The 21,454-nt window shown below is 37.4% G+C and overlaps 1 protein-coding gene across 1 annotated transcript; it reads right to left on the minus strand.

Moving 5' to 3' along the window:
• Nucleotides 1–3,426: 3,426 nt before the first annotated feature.
• LOC103581244 (uncharacterized protein C3orf30-like) lies at nt 3,427–8,023 on the minus strand. Its single transcript, XM_008563129.1, has 4 exons — nt 6,941–8,023; nt 6,223–6,366; nt 4,426–4,485; nt 3,427–3,465 (listed from the first exon to the last, which is right to left on the minus strand). The coding sequence occupies exons 1-4, from the start codon at nt 8,021–8,023 to the stop codon at nt 3,427–3,429; spliced, it is 1,326 nt and encodes a 441-aa protein (XP_008561351.1).
• Between the last annotated feature and the right edge of the window lie 13,431 nt (nt 8,024–21,454).

Genomic DNA, 21,454 nt, shown 5'->3' on the forward strand with positions numbered 1-21,454 from the left:
AGTAAAATGGCAGGATATAAAATCAATATATAAAAATTAGTAGCATTTCTATACACCAACAATGATAGCAACAACAACAAAATGAAATACTTAGAAATAAATTTAACCAAGGAGGTGAAAGATCTCTGCAAAGAAAACTATAAAACACTGATTAAAGAAATAGAAGAAGACACAAAAAAATGGAAAGACATCCCATACTCAGGAATTGGAAAAATCAACATTGTCAAAATGACCACATTACCCATAGCAGTTTACAGATTCAATTAAATCCCCATCAAACTACCAATGATGTACTTCACAGAAATAGAAAAAATGATCCAAAAATTTATATGGAACAATAAAAGACCCCAAATAGCCAAAGCAATCCTGAGCAAAAAGAACAAAGTGGGAGGCATCACCCTCACAGACTTCAAATTATGCAACAAAGCTATACTAATCAAAACAGCATGGTACTGGCACAAAAAACATACATGTAGATCAATGGACCAGAATAGAGAACCCAGAAATAAAACCACATATCTACAGCTACCTGATTTTTGACAAAGGTGCCAAGAACACACACTGGTGAAAGGACAGTCTTTTCAATAAATTGTGCTGGGAAAACTAGAGATTCATATGCAGAAGAATGAAACTAGACCCTTATTTCTCACCATATAAAAAAATCAACTCAAAGCTACCATCTGTGGGATTCTGACTGAACACCTGTTAAGTCAGAATCCTACCCAGGTGGAATGATATAGCCACACTGTGGAGCCTCAGCTGATCTCAGAGAGCTGGTCCCCCACCATCCCTGCCAGGCGGGCTGCTGCCCCATGTGATGCACCCAGCTGTGGGTCAGGGAGGGTCTGGTGCACAGCCCCTCCTCCTGGGAAGCAGGGTGTGGCCAGAAAGGTGGCTGCCCTCTCACCTGTCATGCAAGGCACTTGGGGAACCCAGTGCTAAACAATTCTAGAGGACCTACTTCTGGGTTGGGGTTTTGCAGCAGAGCAGCTCCGTCGCTGTGATCTATTGAGAGTTAGTCCTCAACACAAGGGCTTGTTTTTTGTTTGTTTGTTCATTCATTTGTTTTCTTTTTATATTTTTATTAATATTATTATTCTTTTACATTCTATGATGTTGTTGTGGAGCGGTTGGGAGGAAAGTGGAGAGGGGAAAGTGTAAAGAAAAAGGATGGAAAAAGGAGGATGGGCGGGATTGAGGCCAGTGGCACTCCCCTCATTCCCACAGGGGTGACCAGGGGGCTTCCAGCGGTGGCTTGGTCATTGCCGAACTGGGTGCAGTTTGTTTGTTCATTTGTTTTCAAAATTTTTTTAACAAACCATAAAATAAAAATCAACTGAAAATGGATTAAAGACTTGAATGTAAGACCTGAAACTATAAAACTTCTATAAGAAAACATAGGGGAAACACTTCCGGACATAGGACTGGGCAAAGACTTTATGAATAAGTCCTCAAAAGCACAGGCAACAAAAGTAAAATAAACAAATGGGATTATATCAAACTCATAAGTGCCTGCACAGCAAAGGAAACAACCAACAGATCAAGGTGACAACCTGCAGAATGGTACAAAATATTTGCAAACTGTAAATCCACAAGGGATTAATATCCAAAATAGACAAGGGACTCAAATAACTCAGTAGTGAAAAATAAAAACAAAAACAAATAATCTGATTAAAAAATGGGCAAAGGAGCTGAATAGATATTTCTTAAAAGGGCATACAAATGACCAAGAGGTATATAAAAAATACTCAACATCACTAATCATCAAGGAAATACAAATCAAAACCACATTGAGATATCATCTCACCCCAGTTGGACTGGCTATTATCAAAAAGACAGAGAATAACAAATACTGGTGAGGATGCAGAGAAAGGGGAACACTTATATACTGTTGGCGGGACTATAAATTGGTGCAGCCATTATGGAAAACAGTATGGAGGTTCCTCAAACAACTACAGATAGAGCTGCCATATGATCCACCAATCCCACTACTGGATATATAACCAAAGGAAAGGAAATCAACATGTTGAGGGGATACCTGCACTCCCATGTTTATGACAGCTGTATTCACAATAGAAAAGATTTGGAACCAACCTAAATGTCTTTCAATGGATGATTGGATAAAGAAAATGTGATATATATGTGCAATGCAATACTACTAAGCCATAAAAAAGAATGAAATTCTGCCATTTGCAACAACATAAATGAGCTTCAGAAAATTATGTTAAGCGAAATAAGCCAGGCACAGACAGAGAAATACCACATGGTCTCACTCACACGTGGAAGTTAAAAAAGTTGATCTCACAGAAGTAGAGAATAAAATAGTGGTTAATAAAGACTGGTAAGGGGAAGGGGGGAGATGGGGAGAGGGCATTCAATAGATTATAAAATTGTACAACGATAGGAAAAATAAGATCTAGTGTTCTATAGCAATATAGACAGACTACAGTTAACAGCAAATTACTGTATAACTTCAAGTAGCTAATTGAAAGGATTTTCAGTGTTTCCAACACAAAGAGGTAACAAATGCTTGAGGTGATGGATGTGCTAACTACCCTGATGTGACCATTGCACACTGTGTCAATGTACCCAAAATCACATTGTACTTCATAAGTATATACAATTATCATGGGTAGATTAAGAAAAATTAATTAAAAACAAAAAAATTAGAGTGTAGCATAGTGGTTATCAGAGGCAAGAAAGGGGAGGGGGGAAGGGATGGGGAGGAGCTGGTAAATAGGCACAGAGTTACAAAATTACAGTTAGATAGGAAGAATAAGTTCTTTGCTCTAGGATGACTATAGCTAATAATATCGTACTGTATATTTCAAGATAGTCAGAAAAGAGGATCTTGAATGTTATAACCACAAAAAAAGGATAAATATTTAGGCAATAGATATGCTAACTATTCTGATTAGATCTTTATACAATATATGCATGTAATGAAACAATAAACTGTATACCATAAAAATGTACAAGGAAATTTTTTTTTTAAAAAAAGACATTGTAATGCACACTAAACAGTCTTGTTTTGAAGCAAAGATAGGCAAATATATTATGAGTATATGATTCAAATAAAGAGCAGTATGGAAGGCATGGGGGTTTTTTTTTTACTAAAAGTTGCTTGGTTAACTGGATATCTGCTTGGGAGAAAATGAAACTTGACCCCACTTTACACACTACACAAAATCAATTTCAGATAGATTGTGGATATAAATGTGAAAGGCAACAAACAAAACCAACCCACACCCAAATATTAAAAATTTAATCACAAACTTCTATGAGTTTGTATAGGAAACTGTGATCAGACGCTGGGGCTAAAGAGATACTTCTAAAACAGAACACTAGAAATACTAATCATAAAGAAAAAGATAGTTAAATTTGACTATATTAAAATTAAGAATTTCTGTTCATCAAAAGCCATATTTAAGGGATTGAAAGGCAAGACCGAGGATGGAAGGATTCCTGCAACAATCAAGAAAGAACTCATAACCAGAATAGATAGAAAACTGTTACTAATGAGTAAGAAAAAGACAAATAATATAATAGAAAAATAAATATTTCCAAGTGGTTAATAAACAAATGGAAAGGTATGCAACTGCCTTAGTAATCAGGAAAAAGCAAAATGAAACTGCAATAATATATTACTATTCACTACACAAAATGACTAATGCTAAAACACTAATAATAGTAAGCTTTGGTAAGGATATAGAACAACTGGAACTCTTACACACTGCTGGTGGGAATGTAAATTTGTACAATTACTTTGGAAAATTGAAATAATCTACTGAAGCTGAAAAAACACATATCCTATGATTCAGCAGTTACTCTTCAAGATATGTACTCAAGAGAAATCTGTCACTGAGAGATATGCATAAGAAGGTTCACAGCAAAATTTTTGTTAACAGCTCCAAGCTGGAAACAACTTGCATGTTCATCAAAAATAGAGTGGATAAATTGTGTTATTTCACACAATGTCTACTCTACAGCCATGAAAATGAATGAAGGAAAGCCACACAACAGCATGGATTAATCTCACAGACAATTCTGAGTAGAAGAAACCAGATACAAACGAATACATACTATATATTTCCCTTTCTATAGAGTTCAAAAAGCTGACAAATCTAAGCAAAAGTGTTTCATGATTTATGTTTAGTTGTAAAATTATAAAGAAAAGTGAGGAAAGCATTATCATAAAGGTCAATGCTACCAGTCCCTTTGTGGGGAGTAATAACTGTGAGGAAAAGGATGGGGGCTTTTGGGATGCCGGTAATGTTTTATTTTTAAAAAACCTGAATAGTAGTTACAGGTGTGTTTATTTCGTGATAATTCAGAGTTGTACATTTTGTTTTTTACATGTCGTATGTGTGCTATATTTTATAATAAGCAGAATAAAAAGGCTGTTCTTTTTCTGCTATTCCATACCTGGCACAGCATAAAATTGAGAGGGTCCTCTGGCTTTTCATAGACTAATTTTTCGGTGATCTGCTGAGAAAGAGCATAAGGTATCACATTATGGTACTGAGTGAAAGTTATGTGGTCAAGTTATATCTGATGCAGTCTTTCCCACTAACCTAACATCCACCATAGCATTTTGAAGAAATTCCTGTATTTCTGCAAAGTAACAACTTACTTTCTCACTACTGATAAAATTAGGCAAATTAAGGTAAAATGTGGTGAAATAAAAATTTAGTAAAAAATTGCATTGGATATTTTTATTAGTTTCCAAAATCAAAGAGGTAGTGAGAAAGTTTTGAAGCAAGTCTTTGTTTTGAGAATTGTAATTTTGCTAGACTAGGAAATTAATAAATTACTTGCTTAGAAGAATAGTCAAGGAAAAGTCTTCTGAATAAAAACTTTAAAACACTGTATGATTTTACACAGAAAATTTCTTCTGAGGCACTTGATTCTAAAGGTAAAAATGATGTTAAGTGTTTATAATATTAAATGATAAAGTTTATATAAAACTTCAGAGATTCAATTCCATACTTTTTGGTCATAGAATAACTCAAAAAGTTATGGGAAAGTAAGCACAATTCTCATTTGCAAGGAATAACAATCAGGTGAATTTCGGTATAAAATATTCGGGTCATTTTAATGCACTCAATGTCATTAAATTAATATTTTTATTAAACACATATTTGATAACTAATTTTTCTTAAAACAATATTGTATACATAAGCAGTACTTTCTCTTGACAGACGAAGAAAATAGATTGATCAAAACTCTACTTCCTTCAATAGTTTCGTACTTCAGTTTAATAATTAGCAGTTCTTTGACTAAAGCCAGAAACCCAGCCAATAGTACTCTCCCAACAAAAGAACATTTTAAGAAGAAAAAGTAATAGAGCAGAGTTAGTGAAGTAGACATCACATATTCCTATTTTATATCCGGAATCTGAGGTTCACAAAAGTTAGGTAATGTTCTCCAAATCAAAGATACAATGTTACAAAATTAGGATTTGAGCCTTGGGTTAACAAATTGCAAAATTTGTGCTCTTTCCTCTATATCCTATGTCTTTAAGTTTAACCTTTTCCAGCTTATAGCTTTTATTTCGGTGGGCTATTCTTACTTTCCACCTTTCTAACCAGACAGTTACTGCATGTATATATGTTGTTATATATGTATACGTACATTGTTGGGTAAATAATATTAACATAAAAATAAACATGGCAGTCAAACAACCATCACCTACCGAATACTAAAAAGGAAAAAAATTATAGACGTGCTAATCTCTTTTAATTCCATATTGGCCAAGGAATGTCATACTTTAAAGAAGGTTCTAGCATCACATCCTGAGGCTCATGAGATTTGTAATTTGAAGAATTAAAAGCAATTTTTAACTATTTCTTTTTTCTCTCTAAAGAATGTGGATTCTTATATGGTTTCCAGATTGGTCATCTTTTGAAAGTGTTATATTCCTGTTTGGAAAGCCTTTCTCTCTCCTTTTTAATTACTAATATTTTGTCCTTTCTTCCTGGTCCTGTTAAAATGTTAAGTCTCTGGCCAAGTTTTTTCCCTACCAAGCAACATAACTGACACCTAATCCCTCTGAAGGGCTTGATATCATGGTATCATTTATTTGGTGTTTATTATTCACTACTTTTGGTAAATACATTTTAATGCACTTACTGACTTAGATTATATCCCCTTTTACAGCATACGCGCTTCCTTGTGCCTCTTGAAAAATTCACAGTTAAAGAAAGGGATTGAGAGGTTTACCTGGAATATTTGCAGAATGTGGTGTTTCTCCACGTATTGGAGTGAAACTTGATAAGGATCTTCATATACTATAAGAGGGAACCTCCTCCTATAAGTTTGATTGTATGTGTGAGAACTCTTTTCTTGCTTGAATTCTGAAAAATCCTGAAATTGAAATATCCCCCCCACCAAAGAATCTTTAATAAATCTACAAGTCCCCCCAATTTTTTTTTTTTTTTTTTTTGTTGTTAGTGGAATCAATTTTGATAGGATTTTAACACCAGGAATTGGAGAAAAGGAACATCCTTCTGGCAATATTCACCTCAAGTCTTGGGAGATACCTTAGGTATCTCCAACCTACTTCAAATACGTTTACCTTCACAGGGCTCTCCAATTTACTCCAACTTCCTTTCCCATGGTAGAAGCCCAGATAGGGGAAATGACACAGTGTCATAGAATTAGTAGCAGAACCAGGACTTGAAACCTAGGTTTCCTGAATCCTGATTAATTCATCTTTCCTGAATGGCCTTAGGGTAATAAAGAAGGTAATACATTCTCTTTTATTTCCCCCACTTCATTTGCCCTTCCTGAAACTTATGGGTCACATCACAACACATAGGTTTATTGCTCATCCTTGATCCAACACATGCCTTCCCAGCCCTCACCCCTACCCCCACCCCTATAGGCCCCATCTTGGCATCCAACCTCCTAGGTAGGTAGCAATGCCCTTTTAACCTACAGAATTGGTTTCTATGGCTTGAGGTTTTTCTTGACTGATGAGATAGTCCAATTTGGGTGAGATGGAGGAGGATCTCTGGAAAAAGGCTGGGTCTCTTGCTTGAAAATTACTGGTGAATCTGGAATCAGCTGGGTTGTAGGCTTGGCTAACACTCGCACTTTTAGTTTCAGTTTCCATTGCAAATAAAAGCTTGGAATTGAGGTGTGTTTGGCTGTCCTCAAATTTGCAGGGCTGTATTCTGTAGTCAGCATCTTTGTGCTCCTTGCTGTAGCCAAACTTGGGAAATGTTTTGTCCTCAGACTGGCCAAGTGCTCCATAGTAAGGCAGGTGGTCTTCTTCATGCTCAGCCTGTTTGTCCGCTAAGTGGTCAGCCTGGTCAGATTCACTGTAGTCAGCCTTGTCAACTATAAGTTGATCAGCATGGCTGTCAACTTGATCAACAGCCTGGTGTTCAGCTAGTTTAGTGTCTTGGTTATATACTTGGTGGTGAGTCTTTACAGATGTTCTGTGCTCAACTTGGTTAGGCAGTATCTGGTCAATCCATTTAGTTTTTTGGTCAACCAGGCCAGATGATCTAAGGTCAATTTTTTCAGAACTTCCTTGGCCAGCTGGGCCAGACAATCTGTGGTCAGTCTGCTCAGAAATTCTTCTCTCAGCCTGGCTGGACATTCTATGGCCAATCTGGTCAGAAATTCTTCGGTCTGTCAGGTCAAGCACCTGGTCGTCATCCTCTTCAAACTCCACATTATCAGCTTGGCTAGATGACTCGCCTTTAGTCTGTTCAAACCATCCTTGGTCAACCTCATTATATACTCTAAGATTAGCTTGACTAGATGTTCTGGCCTCAGCGTATTCAGATACTTTGTGGTCAGGTTGGCCAAATAAGTAGGGTTCAGCCTGGCCAGACAGTCTGTGGTCAGTTTGGCCCACTATTCTGTGATCAGTTTGGTTACCTGCCTCCTCTTTGGCCTGGGTCTTCTGGTTGTCTTCTTCCTGGACATTAGTGTGGCCTACAGTTGGGGGCGCGGCTGTGCTTTCACGTCCCAAGGATTGGTCTGGGGCCTCTTCTGGAGGCTCTGCCATTTTCTGCCGCGTCGCTGACTGGTCTAGGTTGCCAGGCGTTGTGGGTGGGGCCCGCCTGAGTCGTCGTCTAGGCGACAGATGCCCGCAGGCTTTGTGCTGCGGGCCCCCGAGCTGGAGGGCGAGAGGGTGCCCGTCCGCTGTCAGGGAAAGGGCCGCTGGGCGGCGGACGCGAGCGCGGGGCGACGCCTTCCCCGACAGGAGGCAGTTTCCACGACCCGCAGCCCGGCTTCTGGACGACTGCCCGCCACCAGGCCTCGGGGCTCCCACAGCCGTGACCTCTTGATCATTTCATGCAGGTTCTCAGCGGCCTGTACCGTTCCTCTAAGGAACACCCCCCAAACGTTAACAGATGTACGTGCAACCAACCACACTGGAACCACGTACCTGAACAGAGGTTACCATTGCCGTCAACTCAAATTCACGCTTCGTCTGGTACTGGCTTTTGTCTCCAATCACAGCCGTGCTGCACAGTAGCATGTTATTTGGGGGCCCTGTGCTAGCAAATGGTCCTGCTAAATGTTGTTCTTCTTTACATTCTAATCGGTACTATGGTGAGGCGGCCAAATTACATTCTTTCACTTAAAAAAACATTTTTTTTTCAGTACTGTCTTTACAAACAATGCCAGTGCTGACTGTTTTCAGTGGTACCAGGAAGAGTTTAGTCTTCCTAACACCCATGTTGCCAAAGTCATATGGCTCTCTCCTCACCCCTGCACCCTCACAGCCCTTGGCAGTTCATTTCTGCAGGAGCATCCTCTTCCCGTCTCAAGGGACAGGTGAGCAGTTGCTTTCCATTCCCTCTGGAAAAAGCTGTCCTGACTGTGGAAACTCAAGCTGCAAGGTGTTTTCTTACTAAATTAGTCAGAGGATCTATGCCTGCATTGCCAGAGGGAAGAAAGAAGATCCACCGAGAATGGGTTCTAAAACCACACCATCTACAGAATAATATTTCCATACATGTATACAATGTGTAATGATCAAATCTCAGGATAATGAGCACATTCATCACCACAAACATTTATCATTTCTTTGTGTTGAGAACATGCAAACTCCTCTCGTCTAGCTATTTGAAAATATACAATAAATTATTGTTAATTATAGTCACCTAGCACTGTAGAAAACTAGAGCTTATTCTTTACCCCACAAATACATACATAATTATTATGTGTGAGTTAAAAAATAAGAAATTTCTTTTTAAAATGTAGAAGAAAAAAGTCACACCACCTATTAGTCCTCTAGAAAAGAGGGGTGAAGAGGAGGAGGCCAAACCAGAGTTCCAGAAAGGAAGGTAATAAGAAAAGTGGGAGAAAGATACCAGAAGGAATATACAGCAAACGGAGAATTTGCACTTTGTGGTTGTGGCCAGCGAGATTCAGGTTTTGAGATTTGGCCCTCCCTGTTTGAAATAAACCTTAAAAATGCACTTTGGAGCAGCAGGCCTGCTACTTTTAGGGGAGGGCAGTACAGAGGTGGTGATAGATGAGACATTTTCCTTTGACTCTTGAAAGCCTGAAATCACCAAAGGAGGCTGAGCATGGGTAGTGTGATGCCAGATATTCTTTTAATAGGGATTTAATTGCATTGAACAGATAGAGATGAGACTGGGATTCCAAGTGCAAATATTCGTGACCAAATGTGACAGGGAGAATGGGTACCCTTGGTGCCATACTTAGGAGCAAAAGGAGAATCTAGGCACACTGAAGTAAAATTATTTATGTAACTGTTCCTCGAACGTAGTATATGCAAGAAGTGTTTGTTGAGTGTAAATTTATGAATGATCTGCCTTACTGAAAAATGCATGGAGCAAATGGAAACTGTATGTAGACTAAAATAGGTGACAGGCTATAGATTGCCACTTCAAAGGGGCATTGGTCTTGTGGATTTGTTTTTCCATTTTACAAGTTAAATGTAATCATGGTAGAAATGTAAGAAAAACAAACATAAGGAAAAAAATTTTCCAAACACTCAAGAAATAATCTTTATTAGCATTTTGATGTATAGCCTTCTGGAATTTCCCCCATGCAAATCTATATATATTTACATACATTTCTGTAATCTATATACATATCTATAGACAGTATAAATTTTACAAATTAATTATTTATTAATTTGAGATTATTTTTCTTCTTTTTAAATGTAGGTGTTTACAGATATAAATTTCCCTCTAAGCATTACTTTTGCTGCATCCTGTAAGTTTTTGGTATGTTGTGTTTTCATTTTCATTTAAGGTATTTTCTTATTTCCCTTGTGATTTCTTCTTTGACACATTGGTTGTTTAAAACTGTGCTGTTTAATTTCCAAATATTTGTGAATTTTTCTGTTTTTCTTCTGTTATTGATTTCTAGCTTCATTCTACTGTGTTCAGAGAAGATACTTCACATGATTTCAGTCTTTTAAAATATATAAGGGCTTGTTTTGTGGCCTAATGAATGGTCTATCCTGGAGAATGTTCAATGAAAAGAATGTGTGTTTGCTATTGTTGGGTGGAATGTTGTTTATATATTCTTTAGGTCTAGTTGATTTGTAGTGTTGTTCAAGTCCTGTATTTTCTTACTGATTGTCTATCTATATGTTCTATCCATTATTGAAAGTGGAGTATTGAAATCTCTAACTATTATTGTAGATCTGTTTATTTCTCCCTTTGAATCCATCAGTATATGCTTCATATATTTTGGAGCTCTGCTTTTAGGTACAAATATGCTTTTAATTACTATATCTTCTTGTTTAATTAGCCCTTTTTTCACTATATAATGCACTGCTTTGTCTCTTGTAACAGTTTTTACTTAAAGTCTATTTTGTCTGATATTATTTGGCAACTCCAGCTCTCTTTTGGTTACTGTGTGTGTGGAATATCTTTTTCCATTCTTTTTCTTTCCACCTATTTGTATCTTTGGAATTATGAAAAGTCTCTTGTAGACAGCATATAGTTGAATTATATATTTTTTAAATCCATTCTTTCAATATATATCTCTTAATTGGAAAGTTTAATCTATCTATATTTAAAGTGATAAGGAAGGATTTACTTCTACCATTTTACTATATGTTTTCTCTATGTCATATCTTTTTTGTTCCTCAGCTTCTTTATTACTACCTTCCTTTGTGTTTAGTTGATTTTTTGTAGTGTACTATGTTGAATCCTTTCTTATTCCTTTTCTGTATGCATTCTTGAGTTATTTTCTTAGTGGTTACCTGGGGATTATTACAATTAAACTCTTAAACTTATCACAACTTACTTTGGATTAAAACCATCTTATCTTCAATAGTATATAAAATTCTGCTTCTATACAGTTCTGTTCTTCCCGTTTTATGTTTTTGTTGTCATGAATCACATCTTAATACATCGTGTGCACATTAATATAAACTTATTATTTTATGCATCTGTCATTTAACTCACATGGGAAAAGAGTTGCAAACCAAAAATACAATAATACTGGGTTTTAAATTTACCTATATAGGTACCATATGGCTTCAAGTTACTATCTAGTGTCTTTCATTTCTACTTGAAGTTCTCCTTTTAGAATATCTTTTATGGAAAGACTACTATAGATTAACTCCCTCAGATTTGTTTATTTAACAAAAAGTCTTAAGTTCTTTATTTTGAAGGATAGTTTTGCTGGGTATAGAATTCTTGGTTGAAAGTATTTTTCTTTTAGCACCTTAAATATGTCATGCTACTTCCTTCTCACCTCTGTGAGTTCTGCTGAGAAATTGTTAATCTTGAGGATTCTCATATGTGAGAAGTTGCTTCTCTTTTGTTGCTTTCAAGATTCTCTCTTTCAAAAAGTCTTTGTCTTTTGACAGTCTGATTGTAAGATATCAGTGTAGATCTTTTTGTGTTTGTTATTTTTAGAGTTTGTTTAGCTTCTTAGGTGTGTAGATTCATTTCTTTTATCAAATTTGGGAAGTTTTCAGCCATTTCTTCAAATATTCTTTCTGTCCCTTTCTCTCTCTTCTCTCTCTTCTGGAGCTCCCATTATGTATATTTGGTACACTTGATGGTGTCTCATAGGTTTCTGAGGTTCTGTTAATTTTTCTTTATTATTTTCTCCTTATTGCTCCTCAGGCTGAATAAATTCAATTGGCGTATCTTTAAGTTTGCTGATTCTTTTTTCTGCCTGCTCAAATCAGCTGTTGAAATCCTTTTGTGAATTTTTAATTTCAGTTATTGTTCTTTTCTGCTCTGGAATTTTCATTTGGTTTCTTTTTATAATTTCTATCTCTTCGTTGCCATTCCCTATTTGTTGAGATATCATTCTCCTGCTTTCCTATAGCTCTTAGTTCACAGTTCTCTTTAGCTCTTTGAACATTTTTAAGACAGTTTGTTTGAAGTTTTTGTCTCGTGTGTTCAGTATTTGTGTTTCCTCAGTGACAGTTTCTGTTAATTTTTTCTGGGAATGAACTATACTTTTTATGTCTTTGCATGTTTCACAATAAAAAACAAAAGTTAAAAACTGGAAATCATATATTATAATGTAGCAACTCTGGAAATCATATTTGTCCTCTGCTCAGAGTTTGTTTTTGTTGCTTATTCTGCTTTGTAATTGTTTGACTTTTCTAAGCTATTTTTCTAAAGACTATATTCTTTGTCATATGTGGTTTCTGAAGCTTTTGTTCCTTTACTGTGTGGCCAGCTATTGTTTTGAAAGAGATTTTCTTGAATGTCTGCAGCCAAAAACACAAAATGAAAAAAGCTTTTCTGGTCTTTGTAGATTGGCTCTGTGTTGGGAAAGTCCTCAATACTTACAACTCTGCCTTGTCCTTTATTTCCTGCTTACATGGAGCTTAACACCAGCCACAGGTGAATGATTAGGGTTGTCTCAGGTCTTTTAGGAGCATGCATCCTGCCCTGGGCATGCATGTGTCTTTCTAGATATCCAGTAGATGGAAAATTTTTGATGCCCCAATTATTCAAATAATCTCTCTCCTCAGCTTTTTCTTCCAAGCTTTCAGCTGTCTATTTTCTTAAATTTAATTTAATTTTGTCAATATACAATGTGGTTGATTATTGTGGCCAATTACTGAAACACCTATCTCCCCCCTCCCTCCCAACAATGTCCTTTCTAGTTGCTTGTCGTATCAACTTCAAGGAATTGTAATTGTTATGTCTTCTTCCCTCCCCTCCCAGTTTATTCGTGTATTTATTTATTTATTTATTTTTAGATCCCACAAATAAATGAGAACATGTGATATTTCTCTTTCTGTGCCTGACTCGTTTCACTTAATATAATTCTCTCTAGGTCCATCCATGTCATTGCAAATGGCAGTATTTCATTCTTTTTCATAGCATAGTAGTATTCCATTGTGTACATATACCAGATTTTCTGTATCCACTCATCCGATGATGGACATTTGGGTTGGTTCCAATTCTTAGCTCTTGTAAATAGTGCTGCAATGAACATTGGAGAGCAGGTATACCTTTGACTTGATGATTTCCATTCCTCTGGGTATATTCCCAGCAGTGGAAGAGCTAGTTCATATGGTAGGTCTATCTGCAATTGTTGGAGAAACCTCCATACCATTTTCCATAAAGGATACACCATTTTGCAGTCCCACTAACAATGTATGAGAGTTCCTTTTTCTCTGCAACCTCACCAGCATTTATCATTCAGTCTTTTGGATATTAGCCATCCTAACTGGAGTGAGATGGTATCTCAGTGTGGTTTTGATTTTCATTTCCTGAATGCTGAGTGATGTTGAGCATTTTTTCATGTGTCTCTTGGCCATTCATATATCTTCCTTTGAGAAGTGCCTATTTGGCTCTTTTGCCCACTTTTTAATGGGGTTACTTATTTTTCTGTTGTAAAGTTGTTTCAGTTCCATGTATATTCTGGATATTCATCCTTTGTCAGATATATATTTTGCAAATATTTTCTTCCACTCTTTTGGTGGTCTTTTAACTCTGTTAATTGTTTCTTTTGCTGTGCAAAAGCTTTTTAGTTTGATATAATCCCATTTGTTTATTTTTCCTTTGGTTGCCCATGCTTTTGGGGTCATATTCATGAAGTCTGTGTCTGGTCCTACTTCCCGAAGTGTTTCTCCTATGTTTACTTTAATAAGTTTTATTGTTTCAGGGTGTATATTTAATTCTTTAATCCATTTTGAGTTGATTTTAGTATATGGTGAGAGGTATGGGTCTAGTTTCATCCTCCTGCATATGGATGTCCAGTTATCCCAGCATCATTTGCTGAAGAGGCAGTCTCTTCCCCAGTGTATAGGCTTGGTGCCTTTGTCAAAGATGAGATGGATGTAGGTGTGTTGGTTGATTTCTGGATTCTCTATTCTATTCCATTGATCAGTGTGTCTGTTTTTATGCCAGTTCCATGCTGTTTTGGTTATTATAGCTTTGCAGTATAGTTTAAAGTCAGGTAGTGTTATGCCTCCAGCCTTATTTTTTTTTTTTTGCTCAGCATTGCTTTGGCTATGCGTGGTCTGTTGTTATTCCATATAAATGTCTGGATAGTCTTTTCCATTTCTGAGAAAAATGTCTTTGGAATTTTGATGGGGATTGCATTGAATTTGTACGTCACTTTGGGTAGTATGGACATTTCCACAACGTTGATTTTTCCAATCCTAGAGCATGGGATATCTTTCCATCTTTTTGTGTCCTCTTTAATTTTTCTCAGCAGTGGTTTGTAGTTCTCATTATAGAGATTTTTCACATCTTTGGTTAACTTGATTCCTAAGTATTTTAGTTTTTGGTGGCTATTGTAAATGGGCAAGCTTTCTTAATTTCTCTTTCTGCGTGTTCACTATTGGAGAATAGAAATGCTACTGATTTTTTTGTGTTGATTTTGTATCCTGCTACTGTGCTGAACTCATTTATCACCTCCAAGAGTTTTTTTATAGAGGCTTTAGGCTGTTCAATATATAGAATCATGTCATCTGCAGACAGGGAAAGTTTGACTTCATCTTTTCCAATCTGGATGCCCTTTATTTCCTTCTCTTCTCTGATTGCTCTGGCTAGTACTTCCAATACTATGTTGAATAGGAGTGGTGAGAGTGGGCATCCTTGTCTACTTCCTGTTCTTAAAGGAAAAGCTTTTAGCTTTTCCCCATTCAGAATGATATTTGCAGTGGGTTTATGATATATGGCTTTAATTATGTTGAGATACTTTCCATCTGTACCTATCTTGTAGAGAGTCTTTATTATGAACGAGTGTTGAATTTTATCAAATGCTTTTTCAGCATCTATAGGGATGATCATATGGTCCATGTGTTTGATTTTATTGATATGGTGTATCATATTTACTGACTTGCATATGTTGAACCAACCTTGATTCCCTGGGATGAATCCCACTTGATCATGTTGTATAATTTTGCGTATGTGTTGCTGTATTCTGTTAGCTAGTGTTTTATTGAGGATTTTTGCATCTATATTCATCAATGATATTGGCCTGTAGTTTCTTTTTTAGTTGTATCTTTACCTGGTTTTGGTATCAGGGTGATGTTTGCTTCATAGAATGGGTTTTGGAGAATTGCCTCTGTTTCAATCTTTTGGAATAGTTTGTAGAGAATTGGTGTCAATTCCTCTTTGAATGCTTGGTAGAATTCTGCTGTGAATCCATCTGGTCCTATGCTTTTCTTTGTTGGGAGACTGCTAATTAGTGCCTCAATCTTGCTGCTTGGTATTCGTCTGTTCAGGTTTTCTATTTATTCTTTGTTCAGTCTTGGTAGTTTGTATGTGTCCCGACATTTATCTGTTTTCTCCAGGTTTTCATATTTCTTGGTGTACAGTTCTTTGTAAGAGTCCCTAATGATTCTTTCTATTTCTGTGGTATTGGTTGTAATGTCTCCTTTTTCATTTCTGATTTTTGTTATTTGGGTCTTCTCTCTTTTTTATTAACCTAGCTAGTGGTTTGTCTATTTTGTTTATCTTCTCAAAAAACCAACTTTTTGTTTTATTGATCTTTTCATCATTTTTGGGGTCACTAATTCATTTAGTTCTGGTCTGATCTTAATTATTTCTTTCTATATGCTACTGTTATGATTGGATTGTTCTTGTTTTTCTAGTTCTTTGAGGTCACTTATTTGAAATCTTTTTATTCTTTTGATGTAAGCATTTATTGCAATAAACTTCCTTCTTAGTACTGCTTTTTCAGTATCCCACAGGTTTTAGTATGATGTGTCTTTATTTACATTAGTTTCAATAAATTTTTGATTTCCTGTTTAGTTTGTTCTTGGACCCACAGATCACTCAGGAGTCTATTGTTTAATTTCCATGTATTCATATAGCTTCCAGAGGCTTGTTTGTTATTGTTTTCTAGTTTTGATACATTGAGTTCTGAAATGATACTTGAAATTATTCTTATTTTTTAAAATTTGCTGAGACTTGATATCTGACCTAACACGTAATCTATCCTGGAGAAAGTTCCACATACTGATGAGAAGAATTTATATTCTGTAGTTGTTTGATGAAATGCTGTGTAGATATCTTCCAGGTTCAATTAGTCTAAAGTGTAGTTTAAATCCCATATCTTTCTGTTGATTTGTTGCTTATATGATCTGTTCAATGCTGAGAGAGTGGTGTTCAGGTCACTCACTATTATTGTGCTGGGGCCTATCTCTTTTTTTTAGGTGTAATAGTGTTTGCTTTATATATCTGGATGCTCAAGTGTTGAATGCATACATATTCATGATTGTTATGTCTCTTGCTAGTATATTCTTTTATCATTATATAGTGGCCTTCTGTGTTTCTTTTTATAGTTTTTGGTTTAAAGTCTATTTTATCTGATATAAGAATAGCTACTCCTGTTCATTTTCGATTTCCATTTGTAAGGTGTATCTTTTTTCATCCTTTCACTTTTAGTCCATGTGTGTCTTTACAGGTGAGTTGAATCTCTTGAAGACAGCATATAGTTGGGTCTAGCTTTTTAATCCAGTAAGTCAGTCTGTATCTTTTGAGTGGGGAGTTTAATCTACTTACATTTAGGGTTATTATTGAGAGGTATTGACTTACTACTGCCATTTATTCCTTTTTGCTTAGATGTTTAATTATTTTTTATTTCTTTCTTCACCTTTTATTATTTGTTTTCAATGTTTGTTGGTTTTCTTCAGGTGGTAAGATTTGGTTTCTTTCTCTTTCTTGTTTGCATTTTTGTTTTTAAAGGAGGTTGTGTTCTTTCTTGTGTATTTGTGGTAGTGATTATTTTTCAGATTCAAGGTTCAGGACTCCCTTGAGAATTTCTTGCAGAGCTGGTTGTGTGGTAATCAACTCCTGAAGTTTTTGTTTATCTGGGAAATACACTATTACTACCTCATTCTGAAGGATAGCCTTGCTGGGTATCCTATACTTGGCTGGCAGTTTTTTTCTTTTAGTATTTCAAAAATGCCATCCCATTTTCTTCTGGCCTATAGAGTTTCAGTTGAGAAGTCTGCTGTTAGTTTAATGGGGGCTATCTTATAGGTGACTAGATGCTGTTCTCTTGCTGTTTTAGAATTCTCTCTCTGTCTTTCAGCTTTACCTATTTGACTCTACTGTGTTCAGAGAGGATCTTTTTGGATTCAATATGTTTGGGGATATTTGAGCTTCCTAGATCTGAAGGTCCATGCCTCTCCATATGCCTGGGAGGTTTTCCATTATTATTTCCTTGAATAGATTTTCAATGCCTTTTACTTTATCCTCCCCTTCTGGAGTACCCATGATTCAGATGTTTGTGTGCTTAAGGTTGTCTACTAGCTCTCTTAGACTTTCTTCATTTTTTAAAATTCTTTTTCCTTTTTTTGTCTGCCTGGGTTATTTTATAAAGACCGTCTTTGAGATCAGAGATTCTTCTTCTGTTTGCTCTAGTCTTCTGCTTAGATTATGTTTTTTATTTCATTGAATGAATCCTTCAGCTCCAACAGTTCTGTTACAATCTTTTTTTAAAGCATAATCTCTTGTAAATTTCCTCCTTCACATCTTGGGTATTTTTTCCCATTTCATTGTGTTCTCTAATTGAGTTTTCCCTTATCTCTTTGAGTATTCTTAAGATCATTTCTCAGAATTCCTTTTTTTTTTTTTTTCAAAAAATGACTGGTAAGGGGATCTTAACCCTTGACTTGGTGTTGTCAGCACCACGCTCACCCAGTGAGCAAACCGGCCATCCCTATATAGGATCTGAACCCGTGGCCTTGGTGTTGTCAGCACTGCACTCTCCCGAGTGAGCCATGGGGCCGGCCCCTCAGAATTCCTTTTTTTACTTTTCAAGGGTTTCCTGCTCTCTGGGGTCTGGTACTTGAGAATTACTGTATTCCTTTGGTGGTGTCATGTTTTCTTGTTTATTTGTATTTCTATTATCTCATGTTGATGCCTGATCATCTAATAGAGCAATTGTTTCTTCTATTACTCTGGAATGGGCTTTGAGGAGAAAGACTTCCTCTATTTTCAGGCTATGCTGGTGATTCTCCTTGTGTCAATGCAGTCATGTGTATGGCAGGCTGCCTGCAGGGTGGTCCTGGCTACTACTCTGGCAGTGAGCTGTCCTGTGGCTGCAGTAGCTGTGGCAGTGGCTGTGGTGGACCCCCTACACAGAAGCTGTGTTTGTGGTTACCTCTTGCCTTCTGACTGGGTGGTGGGAGAACTGCCTGGGTCTTCTGCCTGTGTCCCTGGTCAAGGGAGGATCTTTTGCCTTCTATTCAGGCAGTAGGAGTGCTGCTTAGGTCCCCAGTCACAAGAAGATCTCTTGCATTTTTTTCAGGTGGTGGGAGGGCTGCCTGGGCCTTTGCCTGGGTCCCTGGTCACAGGAGGGCTCTCTTGCCTCCTTCTTGGGTGGTGGGAGGGTTGTCAGAGCTCTAATCACTTCATTTTATAAGTTTATTTAGATTACACATTTAATAGTTAAGATTTCTCTAATTAAATTTGTATAGATATCCTCCCCTAATATTTCTTTACCTTCAATCATGGCTTGATAAGATGCTGAATAATTTCCTTCTGAGTCCCAAATATTGAGTTTCAGACCAGAGAGAGGAAAGAGAGGATGCAGGGGACTATGGCAGACATACCTCCTAACGTATATCCTTAAATGTATGATCTCTTGACTCAATATATGTTTTGTAGCAGATATGTTTATAGTTATAAACATATCTAATAAATATGAGCCGATTCTTTGCTTCTTTCTGATTGTTGTTTGGGGTATAAGAGAAGCATTAAAGAAAAGTACTCATATAGTTTAGTATTTTTGGACTAGGGAAGGGCAAAAAGCGACCCTAAGCTAAACCAAGAAAGACTTTAGACTTTTGTGTGTGTACGTGGTAGCAGTCTGATGGAATCCAGGTGGAGAAAGAATTGAATGGGGAGGAGGTTTCTGGTCAAGATGGCAGAATAGATGGTCCCCAGCATCACTCTCTCCCATAAATAAACCCATTTACAACTGTTAAAAAGCAATGATAGCCAAGCTGGGGTTACTAGACTCAGGGGAAGAGGAAGAGAGACCTACGGAGTTCATGAAGGCAGGAGAAGCCAAGATGAGAGAAAGAAAGGATCGCTCCCATGATTTTGAACCTTAGCCTCTTCAAGGCTGGAGCTGCTAAGCACATGGAGCAAGAGCTGGCAAAAGCCACAGCTGTGCCCTTTGGATGAAGTTGCTTGGAGGCTGCAGGGAAGAAGAAGGCCTTGGTGGCCCCCAGGCCAGCAACACCACTAACAGGGTTCTTGTGGATCCACACAGGAGTGAGGAGCTGCAGACAACTGAAAAAAGGAGCCTCTATGAGACCAATGAGTTATTGCAATGGACTGGCACATGGCCCACCACATGGCAAGTGTCTGGAGTGTGGGTGGTGGGGGAGATGGGCACACCAGGGGAACACTGGGGCACAGCAAGGACAGCTGATCTGCCCCCCAGTCAGCACAGGCCCACTTGGTGGAGACTGGTTAGGAATATAGAACTGCAGGGGTGCAGTTTACTGAAAAGACTCAGGACCAGACCAGAGTTTCTACACAACCCAGGTGTACCGAACCTCACAAGATCTAGAAGTACATATAAGGTCAACAATTAAAACCTGAGCTGCACAAAAAGCCTTCCACAGGGAATCAGCAGCAAAGCAGCAATTTAACTAAACTACAGGGCTCAAGTGCTGGTTCCCTTAGGAAGTTACCCCATTTTAGATGTAAGCAAAGGACAACAGATTAGTTCCATGCAGAGTTTAAGTGGTGGGGTCAGCTAATAATCCAACACAGAACTGAAAGAAAACAAAAACCCCACAGATCAGAGACAAAGTTCTGATATTAACCAGCAAAGGTTTAACACCACCAAACAACACCTATAAAACCTAGAAGGACTGGAAGCCCCCTGGGCTCCCCAGTCTGGGACGGGGGAGGACTGTGGGCCTCAGCCGCGTCCCCCCAATGACCACACACAGCTCAGCAATGACCACTGAGCTGCTGCAGGAAGCACCCTGGTCTCCTATGCTGGGTGGTGGGGGGCTGAGGGCCTCAGCCACACCCTCCTGATGTCTGCAACCAACAGAGTGACCACCACCAACCTGCTGCTAGAACCCCCCTAGTCTACCCTGCTGGAATGAGGGGGGTGCCACAGGCCTCGATCAAACCCCCCTTTTAACACCTTTTAATCCCTTTTGGCTCTTACCATTTATGGCAGAAGAGCTGATTAATTTACTATGAATGATTGGATCAGTGTGTTACCGTTCTGATAATTCATTGAAATGGATGCAGAAGACAAAGAGTAATACAGGAGAAAAGGACGGTCAGAGTCCCTGGATGGTGGCAGCCATGACAGAGAAGTGGTATTCATTCTATTACTGTGATCTATCTTGTGACAACTATAGGTGATCGCATACAGATCTAAATTGGGGTAGCTGTAGTTAATCTAGTCTCATTAAAGTTTCTATGTGATTAAGTTGTCTAACAAAATGGTTCCTATCCTCATATTTTTTTTTATAACTCCAAATCATGTACCCGAGGAGGTTTTTCTAAAAGCAACAATTAAAATGTTTTTAAAAATATGATATTTGTATATTATAATTTTATCTAACTCTTCTTTCTCGCTTTCCTTCCTTTCTCAGATAAGAAGAGGAGATGTCTCTGGTGGGACTTTTGCCCTGGTGGGACTGGTTTTATAGAACTGGTGAGTGATGACACTGGTAAGGCTCTGTTACTAGGAGCAGTTATTATCTCTGATGGCCTGGCTGAGTGAATGGCTTTTTTCGATACTGATCTTTTCTCACATTCTCCTATTAATAAAAAAACTTACAGTTTTTAATCCTGGGAAAAAATTATTTTCCATTTCAAAAAAATTTTTTTTTATTGAAACATATTTGATTGTACATATCTGTGGGTTACACATTTCAAAAAATATTTATTGAGCACTTGCTATGTGTCAGGCAATGTGGATACAATAGGAAACTAGATAAACACAATTTTTAACCTCAAGAATCTCATATTCTAGAAGGGGTCTTTGATAAGAAAATAAGCTATTATAATATACTGTGTTAAGA

This window comes from Galeopterus variegatus, unplaced genomic scaffold (genome assembly GCF_000696425.1).
Source record: "Galeopterus variegatus unplaced genomic scaffold, G_variegatus-3.0.2 Scaffold12640, whole genome shotgun sequence".
NCBI lineage: Eukaryota > Metazoa > Chordata > Mammalia > Dermoptera > Cynocephalidae > Galeopterus > Galeopterus variegatus.